Below are 25597 nucleotides of genomic sequence, written 5' to 3' on the forward strand. Positions count from 1 at the left end.
GCCGGCTCGGTGCGGCTCCGGCTTCGAGCCCGTTCCCGACTCCGGGCGGCCCGCGGCGCTCGGGCAGCGCCAGCCCCGCTCACAAGATGGCTCCCGGGCTGGGGCAGCCTGCCGCCGGCGGCAGCAGCCCCTCGGTGTGCCCCGCTTGCCCTGGCTCTGTTTGCTGGTACCCGCCGAAGGGTGGCCGGAACAAAGTGCCCCTTCCCGCCCACAAAAGCCACCAGCCCGAGAGGCCGCCCGCGCCCTGCTCACCGGCACCTGCCAAACCCAACCGAGCCCAGTGGGCACGAACATGGAGCGTGTCCTGGTGTCACACATCTCCCTGGCGGCAGCGCCTTCAGGAGACAACCCGCTCGGGAGTTTAATGCTCAATTCAACTTTTTCCACCCGCGTTCACCGCGACCCCTCGCCAGCGCTCCCGGTGGGCAACGGAGCTAGCGAGGAGAAAGGGGAGGCGAGCCTCCATAGCACTCCCGGGGAAGTAATCGGAGTGCCCCGTCACTGGGCTCCTGCTATACGGAGGGCACAGCCCGCCCGCTGTCCAAGCCGAGGGTAAAGGGGCAGCAGGGCGACAACGACACCACTCACACCGCGCCGCGAGCCCTAAACGCGCGGCGCACCCCAGCGCACGAGGTCTACCTCTGACGCGCGCCCTCTGCCCCGCCCACCGCTCACTCCCATTGGCTGTCCGAGTGAAGCCACGCCCCGGACACGCGGTGGGCGGGGCAGCGGCCGCTGGGGGCCGTCACGTGACGCTCGGGGCCGCTCCCCCCGCCCTGGGATCCGGAAGCGCGCGGGAGTTCCGGGGCTCGCGCGGTGACACCGGTGTGCGGCCCCCGCCTCAGCTCCGCTCCTTCAATGGCGCACATCACCATTAACCAGTACCTGCAGCAAGTAAGCACGATTTTTTAATTAATTTTTTAATCAATCTGTGGGCCCTGTGTGAGTATGCGGGTTTGCTGTAAATGTGGTGCCTTGGTTAAGGAATAAATCACCGTAGGATGAGCGGGGAGATGTATTCATTCAGCGTGCGTGAGGCACACACCGTCTGCGTGCCAGGGATGTGCCTGAAAACTGTGGGGGTTTCTGAGGTGTTTACGGGTAAGAACGGCCAGGAGGGCTGTGTGTGTGTAACCAGGGCCAAGTGCAGCTCAGGGATTTCAGGGATGCGGGCTCGGAGATGCACAGAAATACGGACACAAGTGCTGCTATGGATGGATGGATGGGGGACAGGAGCCGCAGGGGTTCCAGCTGGATGGAGCTGGCAGTGACAAACCTTTGTGTCCCCGCTCTGCATGGCTCTTGCTGGACCGTCGTATTCTCGTCGCTTTTACCATCCTACTTCATCTGGCGTTAGTTAAGGCACAAAAAGAAAGTAATTGTTTGGGTCTCAATCTCCAAAAGTGGAACATCTGAGGTCTCCCAGGACAGCGGTCTGCCCTGGAAAGTCCACGTTTTGTTAGGTTGACACTCCATTGAACTCCATTCAAGATGAAAAACTATCTTGCAAGCATAAAATTACGTCTTCTTTTTTCTGAAATAAAAGCTAAACACAAATTTCTGAAAGAGTTTAAACAGTTGATTTTTCCTTGTTTTCTTGCTATTTTAGTCTATGGGTTTTTTCCCATTTGGTATGAGTATTCCATACCTCAAAAATATTTATTTTTCATATTGGGAGACAAAAATATGACAAAGCACAAGCAATGGGAAGGAAACTCTTAAGAAGTAATACCTGAAACTACCTCCATAACTGAATAAATTTCCACCTTGATGTCACAATAACCTGCCCAAGCAGACTGCTTTTACAAGGAATTCTCTTTAGCCGGAAGCAGAATTAAACCATTTTTCCACCAAATATAACATTTACAATCTTAGCAGGTTTCAAAAGGATTTGATACAGATAGAATATCAATCTAATATCAGACATTGCCTTTGGAATGATATTTACATGTTAAATCTTCCTGTCTTCATTTTAAAGCATTTCTCAAAGATTGCATCTTTGCATCCGTGTTTGATGCCTATAAGTCCAACTGGAACTTTAAAAAGCTTAACCAAATCTGCTGTTTTACAGTGCTAAACCCATGTACATACATATGCTTGCATCCTACAAATAAGGAAAAAAACACAATGGTGTTCTCTCTACCTTCTCCCTGAGACCTTTTTGAACAATAGGTGTATTGGAAATACAAAATTATTTATTCAGTTTTAAGCCTTTAAAAACTTGCATTTGATTTGATATTAATATGTATGAGCAGTGGTAACTCGGCGGTGGCTTCTGTAGTTGTTATGTTGGTTAAATATATTGTGTGCCTGTTGCTGGATTTTATTCTTTAATGTCACTGTTTACTTTGGTAGGTGCAAGAAGCCATTGAGACCAGAGATGGTACATTTTGTGCAGAATTAGTTTCATTTAAACATCCACATGTTGCAAATCCAAGGCTACAGGTGAGGATGTGTTTTTTGTTTTACTTTGAGTTTTCCCAGCTCTATGTGTGGGTTCCTTTCCATTGGAGAGAAACCTCAGAAATCTGTTTCACAGGCTGAGGTAGGATCCCCATATAGGTTTGCTTCCCTTTTCTTTTTACAAGGATACCATATATGATTTTTGTTTTCTGGTTGGCTCTTTGTGTTCCACTTTGAATTTTTTTATGGACAGATACAGTTTTGAATGTCCTTTCTGACCAGTACTGGGTAGGATTGTTAATGTAACTAAGTTCTGGTAGATGCCTACTAGAGGTCCTTTCCAACCCTGGCAAATCTGTGAGAACTGCCGTGACAAAATATGCATATGATGTTCTGTTTCTGGTGCATTGGATGTTCCTCTAATGTTTTATTGATTTATTCTACACTTAGCTTCCATCTCCAGAGGAGAAGTGCCAACAAGTTTTGGAATCACCATATGATGAAATGTTTGCAGCCCACTTAAGGTAAAGATGGGCCCAGAATGTAAAGTCAGTTGTGAGGCGTACTGCAGGGATGGGGAAGGATATCCTTAAGTTCACTTTCCTATTTTAAAGGGCTTACACCTGAAAACTTGGTGTTTATTACTCTTATAAATAATGCTAGAATTGCAGGAAATAAAGACTTTCTCTCTCCTCTCCACATAAAGTTTGCTCTATGTACCTGGCTGTCATCTGTGTATGGCCATTGGCACAGCGTTGGTGTCAGTGCTTGCTGTTTCCCCTCTGCCTACTAGCTGCACAAGAATTTGGAGTGAAATAAGTGAGGGAAAGAAATATTTTTAAAAGGGAATTTTAGTAATAAAAGTACTCTTAAGAGAGCTTAATATCTAAGTAATTCTGCGAGGCTTTTACTAAATAATTTTCTGCACCTAGTCTCTTTCAACAATCTTGAATTTTTAAAATTTAATCTTGGTGGCAGTGTCAATAAGTATTAGCTTATCTAGAACAAATACTTTTTCATCTCTAGCATCTGTTTTCTGCAATTATCAATCTTAGTGCTCTATTAAAGTACTTGTGCCAGTTTTTTAAGAATGCTTCTAGTCATATTCCTTTGTGCCTTAAATAACCTGTAAAACTTCATGCCTGGTAGGACAGAAAAATAAGTATTTCATTTATGTATATTTTCTGATGCACTAATGCACCTTTTCTTTGACAGGTGTACTTATGCTGTTGCAAACCATGACTTCATAGAAGCATACAAATGCCAAACAGTTATTGTCCAATATCCTTTTCCATAAATCTTGCATATTGTTTTCAGATTAACTTCTTGTAGACCAAGTTCTCTTTAGGGTTTTAAAAAATCTAATAGAATGTGGTCTGCTTCCCAATACACTTCAGTTGTTTAGGTTTCTGAGCAAGGAAATCCAGAAACATTCTTCTTCCAGCTTTCTATAGGGTTAAGGAAGAATGTTTTACTTGGCTCTAAAATAGAATATTAATTTCTCCCAGGATATAGGAGAGTCTCAAGTCATTATGATACCTTGCAGTTTGGACGTGGCTGGAGGGGAAGATGTTGATAGAGAAGCTTCTGTCTTATCTCTGCCAGTGTTCCTTACTGCTGCTGCCACTCAAAGGAGTGCATGGCTCTGCTCATGTTCTTCCATGCTTCAACTCAGCTCCTCAACTTCTTGATGGTGTTTTGATTTCTAGTCTTTCATGTACTCATATATGGTACCACTGAACAGCTGTTTCTCAAATCTGTGCTTTATTTCATGGCTTTTTAAATTTTCCTAAATGCAGTACATCTTTCCTGCGAGCATTTCAGGCACATAAAGAAGAAAATTGGTGAGTACATGGTAGAAAGCTACTAGAGAATAGCCTCATCTTTTCCTAGTATAATACCATTGGAGTCAAACTAAAATTATACCTCTAGTTTTACTTATCCCCAGTGATGCTAAAGTTAAGCCTAATTGGCTTTGTTGCCTGGTTGAGTTTTCATGTTCAGTGTGGAATCTAAACATCTGAGCTTGATTACATAGAATGGTCCATATGTAAATTCATGAAGGATTTGTTCAAAGGGAAGTGGAATTTTATTAAAGCCACTGTAAAAAAGACTTTTAAAATAATTTTTGTAGTGTAGGGTTTCTGAAATGCTGAGATCTTGAAGAACTGTCCTTTTCTAATTGTATGACCAACTAACAAAAAAAATTGCTTATTTCTCATGTCTTACTTATTGCTTGATTTGCACCTACTAAGTGTACTCTGATTTTCTTTTCCAGGGCCTTACCTATTATGTATTCTGTAGCCCTTGATCTTCGAATTTTTGCTAATAATGTAAGTAGATCTGATTAACAGCCTCATTACTTTTATCTGTTTGGTATTTCCACTATAGAATATTTTTAGAGAGTTTGTTACACAGTCTAATTTTGCTCAGTTCTCTTTAACTCATTGTTTAGGATTTTGTGGACATGCTAAATTCATCCAGTTGTATTGAAAAGTGAGGTTGTTCAATCTGTCCACCTCCTATTTGCAGATGGAACTAGAGGAGTTCTGAGGATCTGAATGCAACTCCCAGCAGTTGCTTAGAACTTATGAAGGGATAAATATTTTCTTTATTGAGTGGCATGTGGTGTAGGTCACTATTTACATGTTTTCCCTGGCATTTGGTGGAAATTGGAGGTATCACAGACAACCAAGCTGATCCAACCATTCACCAGATCTGAAGAGGGAACTTTCTGCTCCTCTTTTCCAGATGTGTGCACCACTTCTGGTGCTCTTTGGAGCCCTTGGTGAGCCCATACAGCTGCTGACATGCTAATAATCCCCAAATTTACATTATTTTTCTCAGGCTGGTGAATTGAAGTAGCTTGTGTAGGGATCTATTGAGAACTTCTAGGCCATGGTAAGTGGCAGAGCTGTGATTTTGTTCACCTGAAGCGTTGAAGCTAGGGTTCAAGTGAGGTTAGGGTTTGACAATATCCAGTATTTTCCCCTCATCACTATCTCGTGCCCACTTACCCACAAAACCACATGTGGAATGTTTGCATAGGGAGTCTTTTCTGTGTTTGTGACTGCTCTGCAACAAGTCTCAGTTCTCAGTTTGAATGAGGGAAATCCATATCTCTGAGATGCATGAGAAAGGGTAGTGTTGAATCAGTCATGCTGGAAGTGTTTAAAAGCTTATCTTCTGACCTTAGTGTATTCAGAGGATCTGGTTTCAGAGAAGACTTCTACAGCAGGATGCATTTCCATTTCTTTTATTTATGTTTCAGCTAGTGAGAATGCAAGCACAATAATAAAACTTTTTAGAAAGCACATAATAAATATCTACTTGCTGTATTTTTTCTGTTGAAGTACTCCATTAGTCAGTGTGTGGATCTTTCCCATATGTTGACAACTGAATTATTTTTTTTTTCTTCTTTCTGCTGTAACATATGTTTTATCTTTCTTCTGGAAGTCTCAGGTCCCAGCAGTGTGTGTCACTACTGGAAACTGTTGAATATGGTTTAGAAATAGCATCTAGTCTTTGTGGCTGTGGAGAGAAACTGAATTATAAATTCTAAGACTCAATTCTAAAACTTCATAATTTCTAAAACTCCATAATTTTTTCCAGGCTCTTGGTCTTTGTACACTTGAGTTGAAGTGTTAATGCTCCAATTCAGGTGTTAAACTTGAATTTAGGTTTCTCAGAGCTGCATTAAGCTGAGTGATACTAAAGGTAATAGTGATCAGAGCTATTTTGCAAGGATTGTCCTTCTCTGCATTGAGTACATGTCCAGGAGCCTCTCTGAGTGTTTTCTTTTGTTCCTTGAGCTTGACTGCCTTCTAGATTTGGGAGATAGCAGCCATGACAGATCTCTTTCTATAATACTTTATAAAATGCTAAATTAAAATTAAACTTTGCAGCCCTGTGAACCATGATGTAGAATTGTATATTGTTTCTTGCTAGGCAGATCAACAGCTTGTGAAGAAAGGGAAAAGCAAAGTGGGTGACATGTTGGAAAAGGCAGCAGAGCTGCTGATGGGCTGCTTTCGAGTCTGTGCCAGCGACACGTAAGTGAAGGTCCCCCTGCTGCACTTGCACTAGAAAATTGCTAAAAACTTCATCAACTTTGCTTTAGATTTGCCCACCTATTTATATATGGGTCTTAAAATGAACACTTCTGAGGCTTGTCTCTTCTCATTTATTGTCTCAATCTCTTGACTATTAACTGCAGAGGGAGAACCCTCACTTCTGGTTCAGCATTCCTAGCAGGGGTTGTTGGGAGGGGCTGATTATGTCCCTGTTTCTCAGGAAAGGTGATTAATGCTTTGGTTATGAAGTTTGCTCCATTAGAATTAATTAGATGGAAAAGAGGTGGCTCTGGTTTCCAGTGTTAGCAATTTTAACACTTCTGAAGTGGAAAAAGTGGTTTTTTTGGGTCTTTCTTTCATCTCAGGTATTATAAGCCACTGCTGTGCTTGTGTGTGTTATCTGCAGACTGGAGTGAGGACCCTGATGCAGATGAATAATATTCTGCATGACATCTTTTCATTATGTTGAGAAAATATATAGCAGAGCTACACCTCTGTTTACCCTAAAAATACTATGGAGTGAATATCTATGGCATAAATTTACTGTGAGGACAAAGTCATTCTTTTCTTACAATGTTGAGTACTAGCAGATTTTTCTTTTTCCTTGTGACAGTCGAGCAGGCATCGAAGACTCCAAGAAGTGGGGCATGTTGTTTCTTGTGAATCAGCTGTTTAAAATTTATTTTAAGGTAGGCTTCAAGTCTGGTAAGCTGTGTTTTATATTTCATATTCTAAGTTAAACCCACCCTGTTTTTATATTATGCCATCTATCTCCATGCTGATTAAAATGCTGTTTTGTTTTTCAACAGATCAACAAGCTCCATCTCTGTAAGCCCTTAATTAGAGCAATAGACAGCTCAAATCTGAAGGATGAGTACAGCATGGCACAGAGAGTCACCTACAAATACTACGTGGGACGCAAGGCCATGTTTGACAGCGACTTTAAGCAAGGTACTGTGAGCCAGTTTAAAGTCTTGCTGCTTGGCATGAAATCTTGCTGGAGTTGTGTGTGTGAGACTCAGAATTGCACTGATCAAAGGAAAAGTTACGCTGAAAGGTCCAAGCCCACAGGCTGACTCGAAACAGAGATGAGGTTACATCACACTTCTAATTGTAGTGTATGCCCAGCTTTAAAATATTTGTGTCACTGAAGCTCCCTACAGTCTTATGCATTATGTGTGAGCATCCAAAAGAATAGGTTTGTTAAAGTTTTGCAGAGGAGCATTCAACTCTTCAAGTTGCTGTGTGCCACATAGGAAATCTTCAGCAAACTGTAGTGTAGCAAACTGTAGTTTCTTGTTCCATTGATTTTGGAAGATGTACAAACTGCATTTCCTTGATTTCTGATAGATTTCATTAACAGAAATGCTTCTAGAGCTAAGGGGTACAGCTTCATCACTAACAGACCAACGTCTGTTCTGAGCTGGCTCTGTTACTCCAAACTGTGTTCTGCCTTTCAGGCTTATCATTTCTCTCTATCAGTGGAAGCTGCTGAGAGATTTTCATGCTGTTATGCTGTGTGGTCTCACTGGCCCATTTCTGCAGCTCAGGAGATGTGGGCATTGCATTCAGCTTTCACCTCTTGAAGAACATAATCTCAATTTAGGAAGTAGAGTGTATTACCAGCACTTCCTGAGATTCTCTGCTTCTGTAATAGGACCACAATAATATTACTGAAATTAGCTGAAAAATCCAATATTACTTGTAACTGTAATGTCTGACATGAAGATCTTGACAAGTTTTCTTTGACTTTCTGAAGGAGAACTTACTTTTCTAGTAATACTTTGTATTTTGTATGAATCTCCAACTTGATGTACTTTGATTGACGTGATTCTTTTGTAAACATTTTCAAATATTATGTGGTCAAGAGAGATGGACATTGAGCACAGAGTTTGGGTTACAGATTAATCCATTTTTGTGTTGATTTGTGTTATTTGTGCTTGCAGCTGAGGAGTATCTGTCATTTGCCTTTGAGCACTGTCACCGATCCAGCCAGAAGAATAAAAGAATGATTTTGATCTACCTGCTACCAGTAAAAATGTTGTTGGTGAGTAGATGCTACTTTCCTGAATAAGGGGAAGGGGTACACATGCAGACTGTAGAACTGATGCTCAGTATTTTCTTGGTTTTCCCTTAGTGGAATTCAGAGGCTATTTTACCCCTATAAGAGCCAGAAAATGCACACCTTGTTATGTGAGGGCAAAAAGTGCTGAGTTGTCATTTACAGCAACATGGCAAAGGAGATAGGAGGGGAAATAACACAGCCAAACAAAAAAACCCCCACCCCCAAGCAAAACCAACCTGGCCCTCCTTTCCCCCTGTCTTTCTCCCACCCTTCCTAAGGGTGCAACCTGATCTTACTACTTTAATGAAGGTTTATTTGAATTCTTTGGAGAAGCACTCAACAATGTGACTTCTGTCTTGTAGCAGAGTGCCTCTCTGCTGATGAACTGCACAAAAAAGCCAGGGAAGGTGTGGATTCAATAGAACAAATTTGTCTGCCTCTTTCACCTGGTGGAAGAAAGGAGGGTGTGCAAACAGATGGCTGAGGACTGTTGAGAGGGGTTTGCCACAGCTACAGCCTGTCTTTGGCTTTTTTATTTGTACCTTCTACCTTTTCACTTTCAAGGCATGTCAGAAGGGTCATAAGGCAGAGCATTTAGGTTCTGAAAAATCAGTGAAGACTTGTTACTATTTGATTATTTCATATTTCTATTAAAAGAATTAAGCACCTCTGTTTCTTGTTCCTGTTTTTTACCATGTGCTGTGCTAACATTTGTGTATCCCTGAATTAGTGGATTATGCTGAGTATTAATTCATTGTGACTGAGGGGGCAGGAACTAGATTTTAGAGTTTCCTGTTCTGGCCCTGTTCCCAAACTTACCCATGTAGAATGTTATCACCTGCCTTTATTGAGTTGCCATTTTCCACCTTCCCCCTGACCTGTTTATGACTTCCCTGCTTTTTCCTTTCAGTGCTCCCTTTCCAATCCCTTGCTGTGTCAAGTGGGTAAAGGGGGAGTATAGTGGGTATGGTAATTAACTTCTGTTTTCCTTATTTATTTGTTGACTTTCTTAGTGGTTGTTTTCAGATCAATCAGTGGTAGGGTTGATAAAGGAAAAAAAGTCTTCCTAAAAGCTTTATTAACAGTCTTCCTAAATCTTTCTCCCAGTCCCAACTGGGTGCCTTAGACTGGTTGGTCTGTTAGTGCCTAAAATTACTGTGGCTTTTCTAAAGCAGTTTTAGTGTACAAGAGGCATTAAAGAAACTAGATAAAGGTCATTGTATTTACAGTTGCTTTTTTTAAACAGAGCCCAAAGATGAACACTAACTTCAAACTACTAAAATAGCTTGTGTGTTGGTTTTTTTGTTCCTAACAGCTCTCAGTAAACCTGCAGCTCAGTTCTGCTCTCAGCTAATCCTTTGTCCAGGAAAGGAGTTAGCAACAGCATAGCATGATGTAACTAAATTTAAAATCTGACCAAGTCAATGTGCATTCTGATCTTTGCTGTGCAGGGGATAAAAGGCAAAGTTTCTTTTTGATTCTGTAGATGGTTCAGTCTTACCTGATCCAACAATAAGAATTAATTTTGTTTCTTTAAATTTAACTTTTCTCTCCCTTTTTTTGGGAGGGGGCATGGTGATGGTGGTGTTTGTTTTTTGAGAGAACATTTTTATTTCTGCTTGGAGGCATAGAGAAGAAAAAAAATCTGTTACAGACTGAGATAACACTTGACAAGGCTGAGGCACTGCTTATATTCCTTTGGAAATGCTTGGGATTCCTGCAGTTCTTCTGTTTGTAGATTAAATGATACAACTGTGACATAAAATTTGAATCTGCCAAGGCCTCATGTCACAGGATCTTGATTCTACAAGTTTGATAGTTGCTCCCTAATATTAAGTATCAATTGTCCCTAAATCATGATAAATCAGTAGTTACTGTGATTGTGCTAGGAGTTGTTTGAGAGAGATGAAGGAGTTGTCTTGCAAATACTTTTATTCACTTCTTATTCTGTAGCAAGAAAAAAAAAGTGGTTAAAAATTCTTTCTTTCTCTTAACAGTTTTTTTTAGCTAGATTTTTTTTTTACTAGATTCTATTTAAAATGTATTTAACTTTACCCTGGAAAACTTGGACACCATTTATTTTTCAGGGCCATATGCCAACAGTTCAGCTCTTAAAAAAGTATGACCTTATGCAGTTTGCTGAAGTAACGAAGTCTGTGAGGTATGATGCTTGCTTTTCTGCTTTGTGTTCAAAAAGTGTTAAGTAAAAGGTGTTTCTTTGGAGTGATTGAGGAAGGCAGGGGAGGCATATTCCTACCAAGTGATACTTTGTTTTCGCACTGATGTGAGACCTTCTCACTTTTTCATTTCTTTATCCTTGCAGTGAAGGAAATCTTCTCCTTCTGAATGATGCTCTAACAAAGCATGAGACCTTCTTTATTCGATGTGGAATCTTTCTTATCCTTGAGAAGCTGAAAATCATCACATACAGGAATCTCTTCAAGAAAGTGTAAGCATAACAAAAACTACATTTTTGCAAAAGCAGATTTAATATGGTTTCACCTGGGACTGGGGTAGAATTGTATATGCTCCTTAGTTCTCTCTGAGAGAGCTGACTTCCTGTTAAGGTGAATTCATTGTAGAAAGACCATTTTTCTAAGAAACAGAATTTTAAAGTGATTATTTCTCAATAACACATTTTTCCTGTTGTTTCTTTCAGATATTTACTGCTCAAAACTCATCAGCTGTCTCTAGATGCTTTTCTGATTGCTCTGAAGTTCATGCAAGTAGATGATGTTGATATTGATGAAGTCCAGTGTATTTTAGCTAACCTCATTTATTTGGTGAGTGCTCACCACTTGTTGTCTGGTGCTTCCACACTTCTGACAGTGAAATATATTAGATAGAGAATAACAGTTTATGACAAAAACTCATTAGTAATCCCAGGTTTTCTTGTGTTTTTTTTGTGAGACTTCTGCTCAAAGTGAAATGTTTTTATTTGCCCTGAGGACTTCCTCTAGTTCCTGCCTTTTTCTTTTGCAGGAATCAGTTAAAATTGAAGTTGAATTTCACATTACAAATTCAATACTGATATTTCTATATATGCAGAAACATTGATTTAAAAGTACAAACCTTCCAAGTGGCACCAAAAAGATTTGTTCTGCATTTGAAGTAGGAGCCTCTTGCTCTTCTCAAATTAGAAAAAAACAGAGCTAGATTTCTTTGGTTCTGTTCCACATTTTGTCTTTTACTCTAAGTGAATCTCAACTGCTTATGAATGGATAAAAGCTTGAAATCTAAATATTTGTATTAAATCAGAGGTTGTGAAGCATCACTGTAGTGTCAGCAAGAAAATTAGCCACTACTCTGTTTCTGAAACATTACTTGATGTGGTCTAGGTCACTGGGAGATTTCTTTCACTGTTACAACACTATGCTGAAAAGGAAGTACTATGTCATTTAGTTTATTAGGTATTGAATGCTGATTGGTTAAAATTCTCATTTTAAAGTGAACAAGAGTGACTTTAGAAACACTCTTTTGGAGCTCTGTCTCTTGGAGGCAGTGTAAGCCCCCCATGGGGGCCCTGGCAGGAGGCTCTCAGACTGACAGCACACAAACAGGGTGGTGGCTCCAGCCTTGTGCTGGCACTCCAGGGTGACCCAGTTACCTAAACTGGACCCTCATGGATATTTAGGTGCAGTAGTGCAGTGGTGAGGAAGCATAAAGAGCTCTGCTATGGTTAGCTTGTAGGAGTTTGCTTGGGTTGTGAGGATTGTGTTACCAGCTCTAGGTACTAACTCTGCCTTTTTTCTCCCTCTGCCAGGGTCACATCAAAGGCTACATATCCCATCAGCATCAGAAGCTTGTGGTCAGCAAGCAGAACCCATTTCCTCCACTGTCAACAGTGTGTTGTTGAGTGTTGCATCTTAGCCCTGCAAGTGCTCTTCAGATACTCAGCTTGCCCAGTGGAGCTGCTCCCAGTGACCCCAGGAGCACTGGCAATGGCCTGGTGCATGTCCAGGACTGAAATACCAGGAACTGGCTGTGGCTCCTTTCTCAGAATGGCCAAGGCTGCCAGGGTTACAAAGTGCATTGAAATGAAATGTTGACTTTGAAATGGTTGTTTCCACAGGCTTTCTAGATCATTCAAAGTATCTCGTGAAGAAATAAAGCAAAGCATTCCAAATTCCTTCCCAACTACTTAAAAACTTTTATAAAGTACTTCATGTTACTATTTCTGTGTTTATCCTTCATAGAGAAGTATCAGCCTTTGTTACTTGTGTTAATCCATTCTTCAGAGTGGAAGTAGTGTTTTCTTACATAGTTTCCATTTTTTTTTTAAGTCTCAATAATTTTGCTGGCATTAAATACTCTCTTCAAACTGTCTCTAAAAAATAGAGAAGTGTTTGACACCAAAAGCTTTACTGTGTCAGTAATATATATGGGTTTGAGTGGTAGGTGCCCACAGATGGCTTTGGGATTCTTTTTAATTCTGGTCATATTTTGTTTAATTTTTGTTATGATGAACAAAAACTCATGTGGCGAAATTATCCATACTCTGTTTTATTTTGCTTCTGGGGAAAACACTACCACTGGATCCAGTATTTTAAGTGTTACTACCCTGGGGGTTGGTTGGTTTGTTTGGGGGTGGTACAATATTACTTTGTCCAGACTGAGACTTTAGTTTGGGGGTTTTAAAATTACTTTGAAAACAAATAAAACATTTATTTTTTGTTGTCTTTGATAGTTGGGTTTTATTTTACTCTCTAACTGACATGGGCATCATTCATAAGGGAAAACATAGATTCCATGTATGAGGGGAAGCATTTTTTACTGTGATGAAAATGTCAATTGAAATGTCAATGCTACTTCAACACAGACATTTAAAAGCTTGACATTCCCCATGTCTTTTATGTTTTACTTGTATGGATCTTGAAAAAAGAATATTAATTTGCTGAATCAAACCTCAGGGTACTAGCAACATTTGAAATCACAGAAAAATTACTCAACATGTTTTGAGGTTTAGGATGAACAGTTCTGGGAAATTTTAAATTAAATCAGTTTTTAGTTCAATAACTAGGTTTACTGTATCATGACTCAGAGTACTGTGTGGCAGCAGAAGGAAAGACAAACAGGCTTTTCTGTAAAAACTGGGGTTAAATACATGTCATTGTTGCAGCTTCCATTGCTGCAAATAGTAGTAGAGTCAAATGGGAGTACTGGCTGCATCCACATGTTTCCTTGCAATGATTGGCAGGGGCTTGATGCTTGGCAGTTGGTTGTGTTTGTGTCTTACTTTATTTTTTGTTTAACCCATACCATATACCTTGCAGTGTTGGTGAAAAGCAGCGTTTCCCAGTCAGTGTCTTCCAGTGGCCAGGATCCCAAGATACCAGTCAGAAACCACGTGCCCTTGTACTCAGTAACCAAAAAGCTTCCTCCAGCCAGGTGTTTGTGCACAGCCTCCTGGAGGTGCCCACAGAACTGCCTGTTTGTGAGGCTGACGTTGAGGATTTGCTTGCAGTCCTCAGCAGGCAGGTATGAAACCTGCAGCTCTTCGCCTTGAAGTTCATCCCCCTCCACTCTCCAGCCACTGACTGTAGCAGCCAGTTTTGGAATTAAAACGTGTTCTGCAAAGTCTCTCTCAGGGGTGCACACAGGAAGGTGGGAGCTGTCACATTCAACATGCTCTTGAAGTTGTAGCAATGCAATGTTGTTCTCACCAGTGTCTTCATCGTAGCGGATGTGGATGTGCTTCTCCCTGATCTGCATTATCTTCCCAGTTCCACTTGTTCCATTAGGCCCTGTGGAGCAATGACATTCATCTGCTCTTAGGAATGGTTTATCAGAGACCTGAAAGCTGCATGCAAGCTGCCTGGTCGTGCTGAGAAACACATGCAGCTAAAGGCCTCTTCCTCTGCAGTAAAGGGAAATGAGGAATAATACACTGGCAGCTTTTTAATGCTGGTAGGAGCATGAATAATTTCAGCAGTAAGCATGAATATGCAGCACTAACGTGGATTTTGGCATGAAACAAGTCACCGCTAAATGCACCATGTTTAGCTGATCTCTGGGTGCTGAGTTCTGAGCTGTGCTCAAGAGGCATTTATCTCTGCTTGCCTGTAAAGGGGAATGGGGGGTAGCTGTAGTTCTAGCTCAGAGACTCGACTGAGGTGCTTAAATGAAATAACATCATCTTTGTTTCCTTTAACAGTATTTTTATGCAGCAAGAAGTTTAGTAAGCTTGTTTAAAATTTAGCTTGTCAATACTGAAATGTGCTGCAGCAAGAAAAAATGTTGGATCACCTACCAGAACCAACCCTGATTTGAAAATGGCTGTGCAGAAGGGCACACTCTGCTGTGGTCAACACGAAGTTACTTTTTAGCAACACTCCTCCACAGAAACCTTTCCCTTCTGGGTTTAGCAGCAGTACCTAAGAAAATGCAAAAAAACCCAATAGATAGCACTGTCCATGTGAGGGTAAAGTGATGGGTTTCATGAATTGCTGGGAATACCTGCCAAGGAAATCGCTCATCACTTTTCTTCCTGGTTTCACTTATAAGGTTATCACTGTCTTGAAGTCTGCCACATGCACATGCATCTAACAAATGAATTAAAAAAAAATCAAAACTTCATGCTGTATCATTTCAAGATAGCAGTATCATTTCAAGATAGTTAATACCTGCAAATGCCTACTGTTCCACCCAGACTTTGGGATTCTGCTTTTGTGCAAAGGAAAAGGAGAATGAAAAATTCTCAGCTGGTGAAAATTGGAATAATTTCTTTGGCAATTGTACTCATAATAGTTTAGCAATGGGCTGAACATGGTCACTGTGTTAGGCTTGTAGTGACCAGGTTTCACTGTGCTTCATTTCACTAATGAAATGAGGCTTCCTCTCCAGCCAACCATTAGCATGTCTTGCTTTTTCATCTTTGTATCCTGTATTCACATTGTGTCAAATACCTGAGAGCTGTGTCCCAGCCTGGACAAGGTAAATGCTGGTTTTTCCTTGTTACAGCTGCCACTTTTGGGACATGCATGCCTTTCTCATCTGGTCCAAACAGCACACATGCTTTTTGATTGGATCACCCAGTTACCTGCATTTGTCACACTTCCACTTGGTTTGGGTTTGGGTAACACACACTGGATCCTGTTCAGGTGAAGCTAAACCAGAGGGCACCTCCCAGGTGCACACAGCTGCCTGGTGCTCTCACAGCTGCCTGGTGCTCAGTCCACAGGACTGAACTGGGCCAGTTTCATGTAAAGCCCACCTGAAGTGTGCACTGAGTGTGGACATCAGTCTGTCACCACCAAAAGTGTGGCTCTACAGCTGAAATCCTATTTGGCTGCCCCAGTTGTGCTAATACAGACACAGGTCTAAATATACTGCTGTGGTTTTAGTAGACCTACTTTGTAAGGGGATGAAATTGAATGAGACACCTAATATGGGACTGAAGAACTAAAAAGGGCTACTGTTTCAAGCTAATTAAATTGGCAGCAAACGTTTCCCTTCATTTATTAGACCATGGGTCACCTGATAGGAATCAATTGAATTTCATTTCCAAGCAAACATGTTCAGCAGAATTGCTCTTTACCAAACACAGGAGTGGAAAACCTGGTCCAGTGAGTGATGTGTAGGGTGGTGCAAGTCTCCTCTGCTGATTCCTACTTAAACATTCTGATCAAATAGCCCTTCTTTTGCCATTACTTTGGCTTCTTGGGTGGTGCTCCCTAGATTCCTTTTTCTACCCAGTAATATTGCTTTAGGCTCAAAGCAGGCTGATCCTGTCTTTTATATGCTGGCCTGCCCACCCAGCCCTGAGCAGGTGCCCCCTTACCTCCATGCCCACACCTACCTAATGCAATGCACTGTTTTTTATCCTTCCCCAGCTCGTAGCCTGCAGCACAGGAACAGCGGTAGGAATCCCTTCCTGGATAGCAGAAGTGATCACATCCTACCTTTGCTTGGTGCTGACATTCATTTTTAGCTAAACAGAACAAGCAGAAGAAAAACATGGAGTATCCTTTCATCGCTTGAGTCCTCTGGTTTTTTTTAAATTCTCTTTGTGTGAATGTGGGCTGGGACTCTGGTAATATTTACCACTGGGATGTTTTTTCCCCTTGTTAAGCAGAACTTGGAGGGAGCTGAGTCTCTGCAGCATTCACAGACTCATTGCAAACTGCGCTCCCCCTGCAGCTCCCTGCAGCAGACACTGCACCTCTGAGTTCTGAGAAAGGGTTCCAAGGGTTTTTAAACAAAACACCAAGTGTGTGCAGCAAGGGGAGCTGCTGCACCTTATGAAAACAAGTATTACTGGAGGAAGAAGGCAGCTAAGGTTTCTGGTTTTGACAAAAACCTGTAGCTCTCATTTTGCATACTTGTTTGATTTTGCATACATCAGCTAGTGAAGACAAGGAAAAAAGAAAGGGAGTATGAACTTCAAGACATGCTCAACTTTGCATAGCTAAGCAATCACTTAAATCTTTAGCACAAAGAAAATGTTATTTGATCTAGCTCATAGGTAACAAAAAACCTTCTATAACAGGGCTGCCCAAGGCTCTGAGATGATCTAGTTCCCAGCACTGGTCCAAGCTGTGTCATCTTCTGTGCTCCCCAGAAGCTGGTCACAGTCACACCCCTTATACACAGAGCGACCCTGGCTTGCTGCAGCCAGGGCGTCTCCCACCCCAGGGGCCCTCTGAACCAGCAGAAATCCTGATGTCAGGGCTGGAAAGTAGAACCTGGCAGATATAAAAATGTAGTATCTGGCCTGGGGTTTTCCTGTGCCAGAACACATCTGTTTTACTTTATGCTTTTCACTTGCACTGGAAACAGTTTTTTTTCTGGAGTCCTTCTGTCCTCAGGGACTATCTTGTGGGGGTGTGTGGCCTCTGAGGCACCAGGGTGCCTGGGAAGCCACCCTTTCTCTGCAGCATTGGTCCTTCAGGCCTGGGACCACAGCAGGACAAGCAGCCAGGCAGCACAGGGAGTGGCAGGGCTGGCTTTGGGGTGTACCCATGAGGTGGTTTGGTTTCAGCTCTTTTGCTGCATCCCCAGAGAAGGGGGGGTCAGGGCACTGGGACAGCCTCTGGAACCTCAGGATTCCATGTTTTGCAGGCAGCACACATCACCCTGCTCTGCCAGATCTGTGTGTTTTACCCAACACATGGGTAAGTGGTACCATGGGAGAGCTGGGTGTGGTTTCATGGGGACAGCCTGTGATGAGATGTGGCTCCTCAGAAGGGGGCAAGCCTTACCAAAAGCACAGTTCTCTCCCTCGTAGCCCTCAGCACAGGTGCAGGTGTAGCCACGGATGCTGTCCTCACACACACCATTGTGCTGGCAGGGGCTTGAGGAGCACCTCCTGCCGCCTGAAGAAACGGAGAGGGAGGAGTCAGCACCAGCACAGATCCCAAATTACACAGCCCCAATCCCGGCCCATGAGCTCTTCAGAGAGGCCTTGTGAGAGCAGCTTGAAAAGAAATGGGCTAAGTGCCACTGAACTGCTCCTCAGGGGAAATTTTAGCTCAAATCTCCTTCCAGAGGTGCAGCCCCTGTCAGAGAGGCTGGGAGCTGCCCACAGGCAGAGCCTCCTGCTGGAGGATGGATGCTGTGATTCAGGGAAAAGGACTGTCACAGCTCCTGCCTTTTTATAAATGTGATATAAGACTGGTCTTATATCACATTTGGTCTCCCATGTTAAGACTGATACATACTGGATAGAAAAAGCATCGAAATTATAGAGCAAGTGTGCAGCAAGCAACATCAAAACAGGAGGAAATATAACTTCTCTATATCTGCACGATTATCCTGCAGCAGCTCAGACATTAGCAAGCTTGCTCTTTCTGCTGAACTGAGCATTGAAACAGGAGGGTGTCCTCACTGTGACTGAAGCACCAGGCAGAGCTGCCAGTTTCCCTTCAAGCTGCCCACAGGAATGACTCCTAAGCAGTTTGAAAACATGAGCCAAGTAACAACTACTTATTATAGACATAGGCTATCAGTGAGCAAGCCAGGAGAGCCTAACCTGGGACGTGCTGTCCAACCTTTCTAAAAATTAACACCTCATCAGAGAGGTTAATTCAGTCAGCAAGCTGCCCTACATGATTTTGGGGATGGAAAAGTGAAAACTCTGCCAGCTACTGGGAAAAAACCACCAATCATGATCTGCCTAGGCTATGGGCACACATGTGTCCTTGAATGTATATGTACTAAAATACTGGCTGAAAGAGTTACCACCTTCAACCCACCTGCAGCCAGATGCCACCAGCACATCCAAGCACAATGTAGGTCTCCAGAGAGGGGTTTTGGGTGAATTGGGGGAATCTCACCTGCACAGCTGAGCAGGCAGAATTGAGGAGCTGGAGCTAGGGAGGAGTTACCCTGCAGCCTGAAGCAGTTAGATGGATTCAAGCCTCTGAAATCTGTGCTGGAAGGAAAATAAATCCAGCACCTAGCTTTATTAAAGGAGGAAAGAGAAGATTAAAAGAAATATAGAGAAATTGGCCTGATTTCTGTTATTACTGGCAAGCTATGGTTAAACTGTAAGCACACAGCAATATTAAATGGTGGCAAGTAAAAAACAACATACATTTTTCAAGATCAAATAATTCAAACCATTTAAATCTAATAATATTATAGAAAAGGGGACCTAGGGGCAATCAGTGAACATGATATAATGGAAATGTCTCCAAAGACATTGTCATTCAGTGAGCAGACTGCTACAAGGCTTGCACAAAACTTTTGAGAAGTGATGTGTAAAGAGAGATTGTCAATGGCCAAGTTTATACTGTTGATAAAAGAGGATCAGGGACAAGTGTGAGCTCAGGCAAAGTGCCCTGACAGCAGACATCCAGCAAACTGCACTGCATCAGTTTTGTCTTGAAGGGACAAAACAGTGCAGAACAGAGCTGGGGGGTGACCCAGCAGTTAGGTGAGTGCTCAGCCTTTAAAATAAATAAATAAAAACAAATAAATAAATAAATGCTTCCTCTTTTATTCACAATGCAGATTTATCCACTGCACCCTGGACTTTCAGGGGAAAGCAACACAGATACCAGAGGTCTAGAAAATGAGATTATTGGAAGACAGGATGAAAAAATGTGTTTGTTTAGCAAGGAGGAAAAAGCCACTTTTCAAAGGCAACACTCCCCAAAATGTTAGAGAGGACATCACAGAGAAGGAAACACACACTGCTGTTCTTTAGGAAGGAGACAGAACATAAGGCTTTTAATTACAATAAGAAAGCCACCCCTGGGGCTGAAGTCAGTAATATGTCCTGACTGTGGCCAAACTTGTTTTGAGGGACCATTCTGAACTGGTTTCCCTTCTCTCATCCTAGGCTAGAGAGGAAGCCTGCATGACATGCTTAGTACAAATATCCAATGACTCAAATTAGAAACTAATCCCACCCTCACAGAAGTAATAAAATGCCAGATATTTAGCATCATTCTTCATAACCTTTATAGCACTGATGGGATTCTTTTATGCAGTGGTTCCCAGGACTAAGTAATTTAGTGGCTTGAGCAGAAAATTATTACTGACTGCTGGTTTTGCCACCTCCTTTTTTACTCTTTAAATCTAAGACTAGAAATTAATAATAGCTAAGTTAAAAACAAGAGAAAAACTTTGGATGAAGCACACAAAAAAAAGAGAGGGAATAGGGCACAGTCATCACGAGCTGGTGCCACAGGCTTCCTGTTGAGGTGGCATTTAGTTACATCAGGCCCTCCTCAGCTTCTACAGATTTGTGTCTCACCTTGGCACATGACAGAGAATGATGCAATCCCACTGTGCAGAGTTTGTAGACAGCTCAGTAGCTTTTAATGTCTATTTATCTTGTCCAGGTTTAAGTGCTAATTCTGTATTTGGGAGATTTTGCTGTTAGAACTCTGCTGCTCTATTGTATCAGCAAAACATACTTTCTCATGTCCCAGGCTGTTTCAGATTCAGGAAAAGAAGTAGCCTGTTTACTATGATAACCTTTACTCATCTTCTACTTTTATTGTTTTTGCAGATTTAAATGGTCTTTCCTGTATATTTTCCTGTATATTTTCCTGTATACTTTTTAAAAACTATTTCACATCAAGAACTTTCCTTCTGCTTTACTACAGACATGACAAATAGACACTGATTGTTTCTCATAGAATAAATTCTTAGAAAACCAGACTGAATCATGTTCATAATGTGACATATAGGAGAGAAATCAAGAGGCCAGCTTACCATAGTAGATATCCCAAAACATTTTCTGGGTAAAAAAAAAAATTAAAAAAAATTAGATTTTAATTCCCAAGTAATGTAATATGTCATAAATATTTTGCTAAACCCAAAAACATGTTATGAGAGAATATATACAGTGGTTTAATGTTTATAGAGTTGCACAACTATAATGTGTTGCTAGCAAATATACACATTAGAAAGGAGGGGCTTTGCCTACTGCTTACTTTATTGTTTCCTAAGAAGTTGTACAGGAAAATAAACACTTCACAGGCCAGAGTGGAGCAGCTGGATCCTTTAGCAATGCAGCTCCCTGAAAACACTGGCTGGCTATTTTCTCTCTGGCTTGCAGCAGCCTGGGAAGGGACCCCATCCTGTCCCATCCCCCTTGGCCCTGGCAGGTGCTGCTGCAGGCAGAGGGGTCAGCAAGGGCAGAGCTATGGGCACCACTGCTGGCCACCTCCACCCTGTGCCCTGCATCTCCCTCGGTTCTGCAGCTGGCCCTGGAGCTGCTTTCCCCAAAGCCACACCTCTGCCCACCCCTCCTTCCCCAAAGCACCAGGGCTGCCCATGGCAGCCCTACAGTTCTTTCCTCTGCTTTCCCTGCAAGCAAAACTCCATCCAGGTTCCCATTACAGGGCACAGCATCCATCTGTACATGTCTGGAGAGCCCCTGGTGCAAAGGAATTTGCAGCTACTCACCAAGTGAGTTCCTCTCTATAGGACCCACAACTTGCTGGTGCATTGATTCCCTCTGTCATCATAAAATCACAGAATGGTTTGGGTTGGAAGGGACCTTAAAAATCATCAGGTTCCAATCTCCTGCTGTGGGCAGGGACACCTTCCACTAGACCAGGCTGCTCAAAGGCCCATCCAGCCTGGCCTTGAACACTTCCAGAGATGGGGCATCCACAGCTTCTCTGGACAACCTTTTCCAGTGCCCCACACAACCCTAACTCCTCTCATTTATTCCCCATGCTGTATGCATTTGCATAAAGGCATTTGAGTTGAGATGAACACAGTTTACTGTCTGGAGTGGCTGGAATTCCTTTGTGCTGCCCTCCAGGTGCTCTTCTTCACCTCCTGGTCCCTACGGGATGCTGATGCTATATTTCTGTGTGTGGTCAGCAGCCACATGATTTACTAATACAAGCAGCATGGCACATCATTTTCTGGAGAGGACTTGAACAATATCAGAACTGACCTCCTCATTTCCATTTTGACCATGGAAGACACCTGCTTGCTACCTGCTGAGATGGCAAATGCAGAGATTTCACATGGAGAGAAACCCAAACAAATGGAGCAGTCTTGTGTTTCACAAGTAAAGTATCGTAGCAGCAGTTTTTATTGTGCATGCAGGGAAACAAAATACTTACAAGCATTTCATCATTTTCAAATACTTCTCTTGCTTCTTCATGTGTACATCTCTCTTCTAGGCATTCCCTTTCCAAGCTGCCTTGAAGGACCTCCTCCAGAAGGATGGAACTGGCACGTCTCTGTCTCTTGATAACACTGTTTGCATCATGAGCTGATATAAATACTGGAACATTGGATGACAAAACACTAATATAAGTACTTTGATTAATTTCCTTATATACTTCTACCTTCTTTTTTAAGAGAAATAATTTTGGTTGATTTGGGGTTTCAGCCATATTAAACTTACATAGTTAAGGAGCTCTACTGTCTTAGCCCAAATTCACCTGAGGAGGTGAGAGTTTTTACTTCTGGGGAATGCCTGACTTGCTCCCAAGCAGGGGGAATTTGAAACCCTTCCTGCACAAGACATACAGAGCAGGGTGTGGTGGCACAGCCAGGGAAAGGGGGAAAACATTATTATAAAAGGCAAAGGCCATTTTGTGACTGCACAGGGGTCTCAGATGCATTGGTAGAAGTGAGTATTAGTGGTATTAAGTTATGGTGGTGGATCCAAACTGATGCTCTTTGGTCTTAGTTCATGGCAATTTTTTTTTGCTGAGAAGTAAAGCCATGACATGGCTGAGTTCTCAATCAATTCTCTCTTAAGGGGAATAAATAAAAACTACCCCTCAGCAATGCTCATAGCTAAGAGGGCTATATCCCATGCCACTGTTCATGTGGAAGACACTGTGATCTTTCAGATTTGAGTAAAGAGGAGGAGAGACCAATTAAGAGATCTTAAAACTCCTTTTTGCAAATGACACCTCCATCAAAATCTGCCTGCCAGCTGGGCAGCTGGTGCCAGCCTGGAGCCTCATCTTCCCCATGAAGCAATGTGTGACCATGTGTGTCAGCACGTGTTTGCCAGTCCTTCTGTGCTTGGAAAGTAAATATGTTGGGGCAGGGGATATTCAGGGGTTTTTTTCTCTTTTATACAGTGTTTGGGGACCCAATACTGCTGGTTGAAGTAATCAAAAATCATAGAACTGGGAAAAGTGAGAGCAATAGCAAAATTATTCCAACACTGTGTACAGATATTTAGTTATCTATTTGAAGGATATCCCATAAGCAACTGTCTTGCACATGATATTAAAAAAGAAAAGCTTCATGACTCTGTTCTGCATTTTAATGTTATCTGACTCCCAGCACATATTTCTGCCGTGCAGTGGTTCTGCCACATCCAGCACAGCTGGCAGTGAACTTCTGCTGCAGGGTGTTTTGACTTTCCTGAAAGAACACCATCTTTTTCTCCCTTGCCTGGCTCCTCAGTACTTTTGATAAACCATGGAGGATTAATACAGAAACTAAACTTCTTCAAGCTATAACAAGCATGCATATTGGCCTCTTCCATAGGACTCTCTCATTTTTATTTCAGCAGCAATAGAAATATAAAACAAAATTCGCTTTAATACCTGGGACACTCTAAAAATTGTAAGGAAAGACAAAATATTACCCTGGCATAAATGATGGTACTCCAAAACTGCCATTGCCCCATTAGCTTACAGCAGTTTTCACTTAGCTGCATGAAATAAACAGCAGAAATTTAAAGAAAATAAGGCATGGACTGTTTTCATTGATTTCACTCTGTGCTAAAAAGTAAACATTGTACAAGGTACAAAATTACCGGGATTTTTAGAAAAGCAGCAGCACAAATCAGAACCAAAGGAGCAACAAAAGGAAAGCCATACCTGCCTGCTCTGTCTGAAGGAAAAGGGCAGAGAGAAGGAAGAACATTATCCAAGAGCAGCTTGCCATGGTTACCCTCTGAGCCTCAGGTGCCTGCCTGCATTCCTGCAGCTCCTGTGGGAAATGGCTGCAGCAGAGATGGTGAAGTTTAAAGTCCACCTGCTCATGAGAAAACAAAACCTCTAAGGGCAAATCACGGCTGCAATGTCAACACATGGGTAAAAAAACCCAAAAAACAAACCCAAAGCAAACCAAAGAAATCATTGCCCAGCTCAGTAGCACAGCAGTGCCCTCCTCTCCGTGCCCTGGCCCACTGTGGGGCCCTTTGCCAGTGCCACTGAGAGCTGCTCTGGGATCTGGGTGTTCCTCCCATGCCCAGCACTCACTTACTGTAACACAGCGTGGATGGAGAACAGCACAAACATTTCTTTATGCCATACCAAAGCACAGGCTGGGCAATGTCCTCAGAGACCAATTACAGGATGTGGCCCTTTAGTACGTCGTCCCCACAAAACATTTACCAAGTGGCAATGAGCAAATCCCACCAGCTTTTGGAGCAACCAAGCCCACAGACCTAATTTTCTCCCCCTAGGGATGCATCTGAATGGATATGGCATTTTTCTTTTTCACTCTTTGGTTTGCAATGCCCAGCCATGAAGGAGAGTGTGGAAAACTTTTCCTGATATCAGGATTCCAGTCACCCAGAGATGCACAGCCAGATGGAGTCTGTGAAAGGAAGCGTAGGTTTGGAGAGGACAGAAACACTCCCTGGGCTGAAGCACCCTGTGGACAGGGTGACCCTGCTTCCCAGCCCTGGACAAGAGGAAGGATAAACCTATTGGCATGCAATGGCAGCGTGGCTGCAGGGCTCCCAGAATGGGCTGGCTCCTGGGAAGAGCAGGAACCATTTCTACACTCAGAGCAACAACCAGTGAGAGGAAGAGTGGATTTTTACTTCATGTTATGAGTTATGCAGTTATGAACCAAGACCATTCTGTGTTTTCATATAATAAATCCCCAGCTATTATTTGAGTATGCAGTTCTTTTAACAAAGTATGATTGACCTGAACATCCATGGGTAAATCCACAAATAATACTGCACTTCCCATCAACTGCACTTTTGAAAACAAGCTTCAGTGAGTATTGAGGCCAATGAGGGAAACAAAGCACATCCCTTACCAAAGCCAGTCCCTACCAACCCAGGCTGATGTTACAGCTCACATCACGGGCCACAATACCTGCAGCAAATTATCAACCTGCCCTTTAAAACTGCATTATGGGAGGGTTTTCCTGCAGTTTCCTGCAAAGCTGTTGTTCCAGAAGTTCACTTGGAGTTAAAACTCTTCTAATACCAAGCTTAATTTTATTCACAGCCAGTTCATGACCTGACGTATTTGTTTTGCCCTCCTTGGTATTTCTGCAGAAGTAATTAAGACAGCCTCCCAGCCTCTGGTTAGCTGTGTGTCCATCTTTCCTCAGTAAATGAGCTCTCCATGCTCTCCCCAGTCCCCTGGGGCCACCAAGCCTCACTGTCCCTGTCCCAGCCAGAGCTTTCTTGGCTAGCAAAGGGAGAGCTGTTGCCAGTGGTCACATTTGGTGGGTGTCAGACAGCACCTCTTGTGTCTGCCACTGTGGAGGCTCACCTCACCCCCCTTGCCTTGCTTTGCAGGGGCTGTGCTGCTTTTCCATGCTCCTCTGGCTGTCCATCCCCACGGGAGCACCTGCCAGAGGCTGCTGCTGCAGTCCCCCAGGGGCCTGGGACCACTTGCCTTTACCTTCTTGTGACAATGAAAAT

The 25597-nt window shown here is 42.6% G+C and overlaps 2 protein-coding genes across 3 annotated transcripts; one reads left to right on the forward strand and one right to left on the reverse strand.

Annotated features, from left to right (window-relative positions):
• Positions 1-777: 777 nt before the first annotated feature.
• Positions 778-13219, forward strand: PCID2 (PCI domain containing 2). 2 transcript variants are annotated; one of them, XM_054272027.1, is made up of 14 exons: positions 778-894; positions 2356-2445; positions 2854-2927; positions 3619-3684; positions 4206-4247; positions 4682-4736; positions 6352-6455; positions 7090-7165; positions 7286-7427; positions 8423-8523; positions 10629-10702; positions 10865-10990; positions 11201-11328; positions 12305-13219. In XM_054272027.1, exons 1-14 carry the CDS (start codon positions 859-861, stop codon positions 12409-12411), a joined length of 1221 nt encoding a protein of 406 aa, XP_054128002.1. In that variant the 5' UTR covers positions 778-858; the 3' UTR covers positions 12412-13219. The 2 variants fall into 2 exon arrangements, with proteins under 2 accessions (XP_054128002.1, XP_054128001.1); XM_054272026.1 differs by having other exon boundaries at positions 11201-11324.
• A 554-nt stretch (positions 13220-13773) lies between these two features.
• Positions 13774-23871, reverse strand: PROZ (protein Z, vitamin K dependent plasma glycoprotein). Its single transcript, XM_054272019.1, has 8 exons — positions 23805-23871; positions 22077-22240; positions 20707-20731; positions 17742-17855; positions 16340-16471; positions 14998-15083; positions 14792-14915; positions 13774-14285 (listed from the first exon to the last, which is right to left on the reverse strand). Exons 1-8 carry the CDS (start codon positions 23869-23871, stop codon positions 13774-13776), a joined length of 1224 nt encoding a protein of 407 aa, XP_054127994.1.
• Positions 23872-25597: the final 1726 nt, after the last annotated feature.

The sequence above is a fragment of the Melozone crissalis genome, unplaced genomic scaffold (genome assembly GCF_028551555.1).
Source record: "Melozone crissalis strain CALT ecotype California unplaced genomic scaffold, PUWL_Pcris_2 ptg000013l_1, whole genome shotgun sequence".
Taxonomy (NCBI): domain Eukaryota; kingdom Metazoa; phylum Chordata; class Aves; order Passeriformes; family Passerellidae; genus Melozone; species Melozone crissalis.

What these genes read in the sequence shown, in the direction of transcription:
- PROZ (XM_054272019.1), bottom strand. Translation starts at nt 23,871, where the DNA reads ATGGCAAGCTGCTCTTGGATAATGTTCTTCCTTCTCTCTGCCCTTTTC. An exon ending in TTGAAAATGATGAAATGCTT is followed by an intron (nt 20,732 to 22,076) that starts GTAAGTATTTTG and finishes TTTTTTACCCAG; the next exon opens with AAAATGTTTTGGGATATCTA. An exon ending in GTTTTGGGATATCTACTATG is followed by an intron (nt 17,856 to 20,706) that starts GTAAGCTGGCCT and finishes CCGTTTCTTCAG; the next exon opens with GCGGCAGGAGGTGCTCCTCA.
- PCID2 (XM_054272027.1), top strand. Translation starts at nt 859, where the DNA reads ATGGCGCACATCACCATTAACCAGTACCTGCAGCAA. An exon ending in GCACATAAAGAAGAAAATTG is followed by an intron (nt 4,248 to 4,681) that starts GTGAGTACATGG and finishes TTTCTTTTCCAG; the next exon opens with GGCCTTACCTATTATGTATT. An exon ending in GAAGTAACGAAGTCTGTGAG is followed by an intron (nt 10,703 to 10,864) that starts GTATGATGCTTG and finishes TTATCCTTGCAG; the next exon opens with TGAAGGAAATCTTCTCCTTC.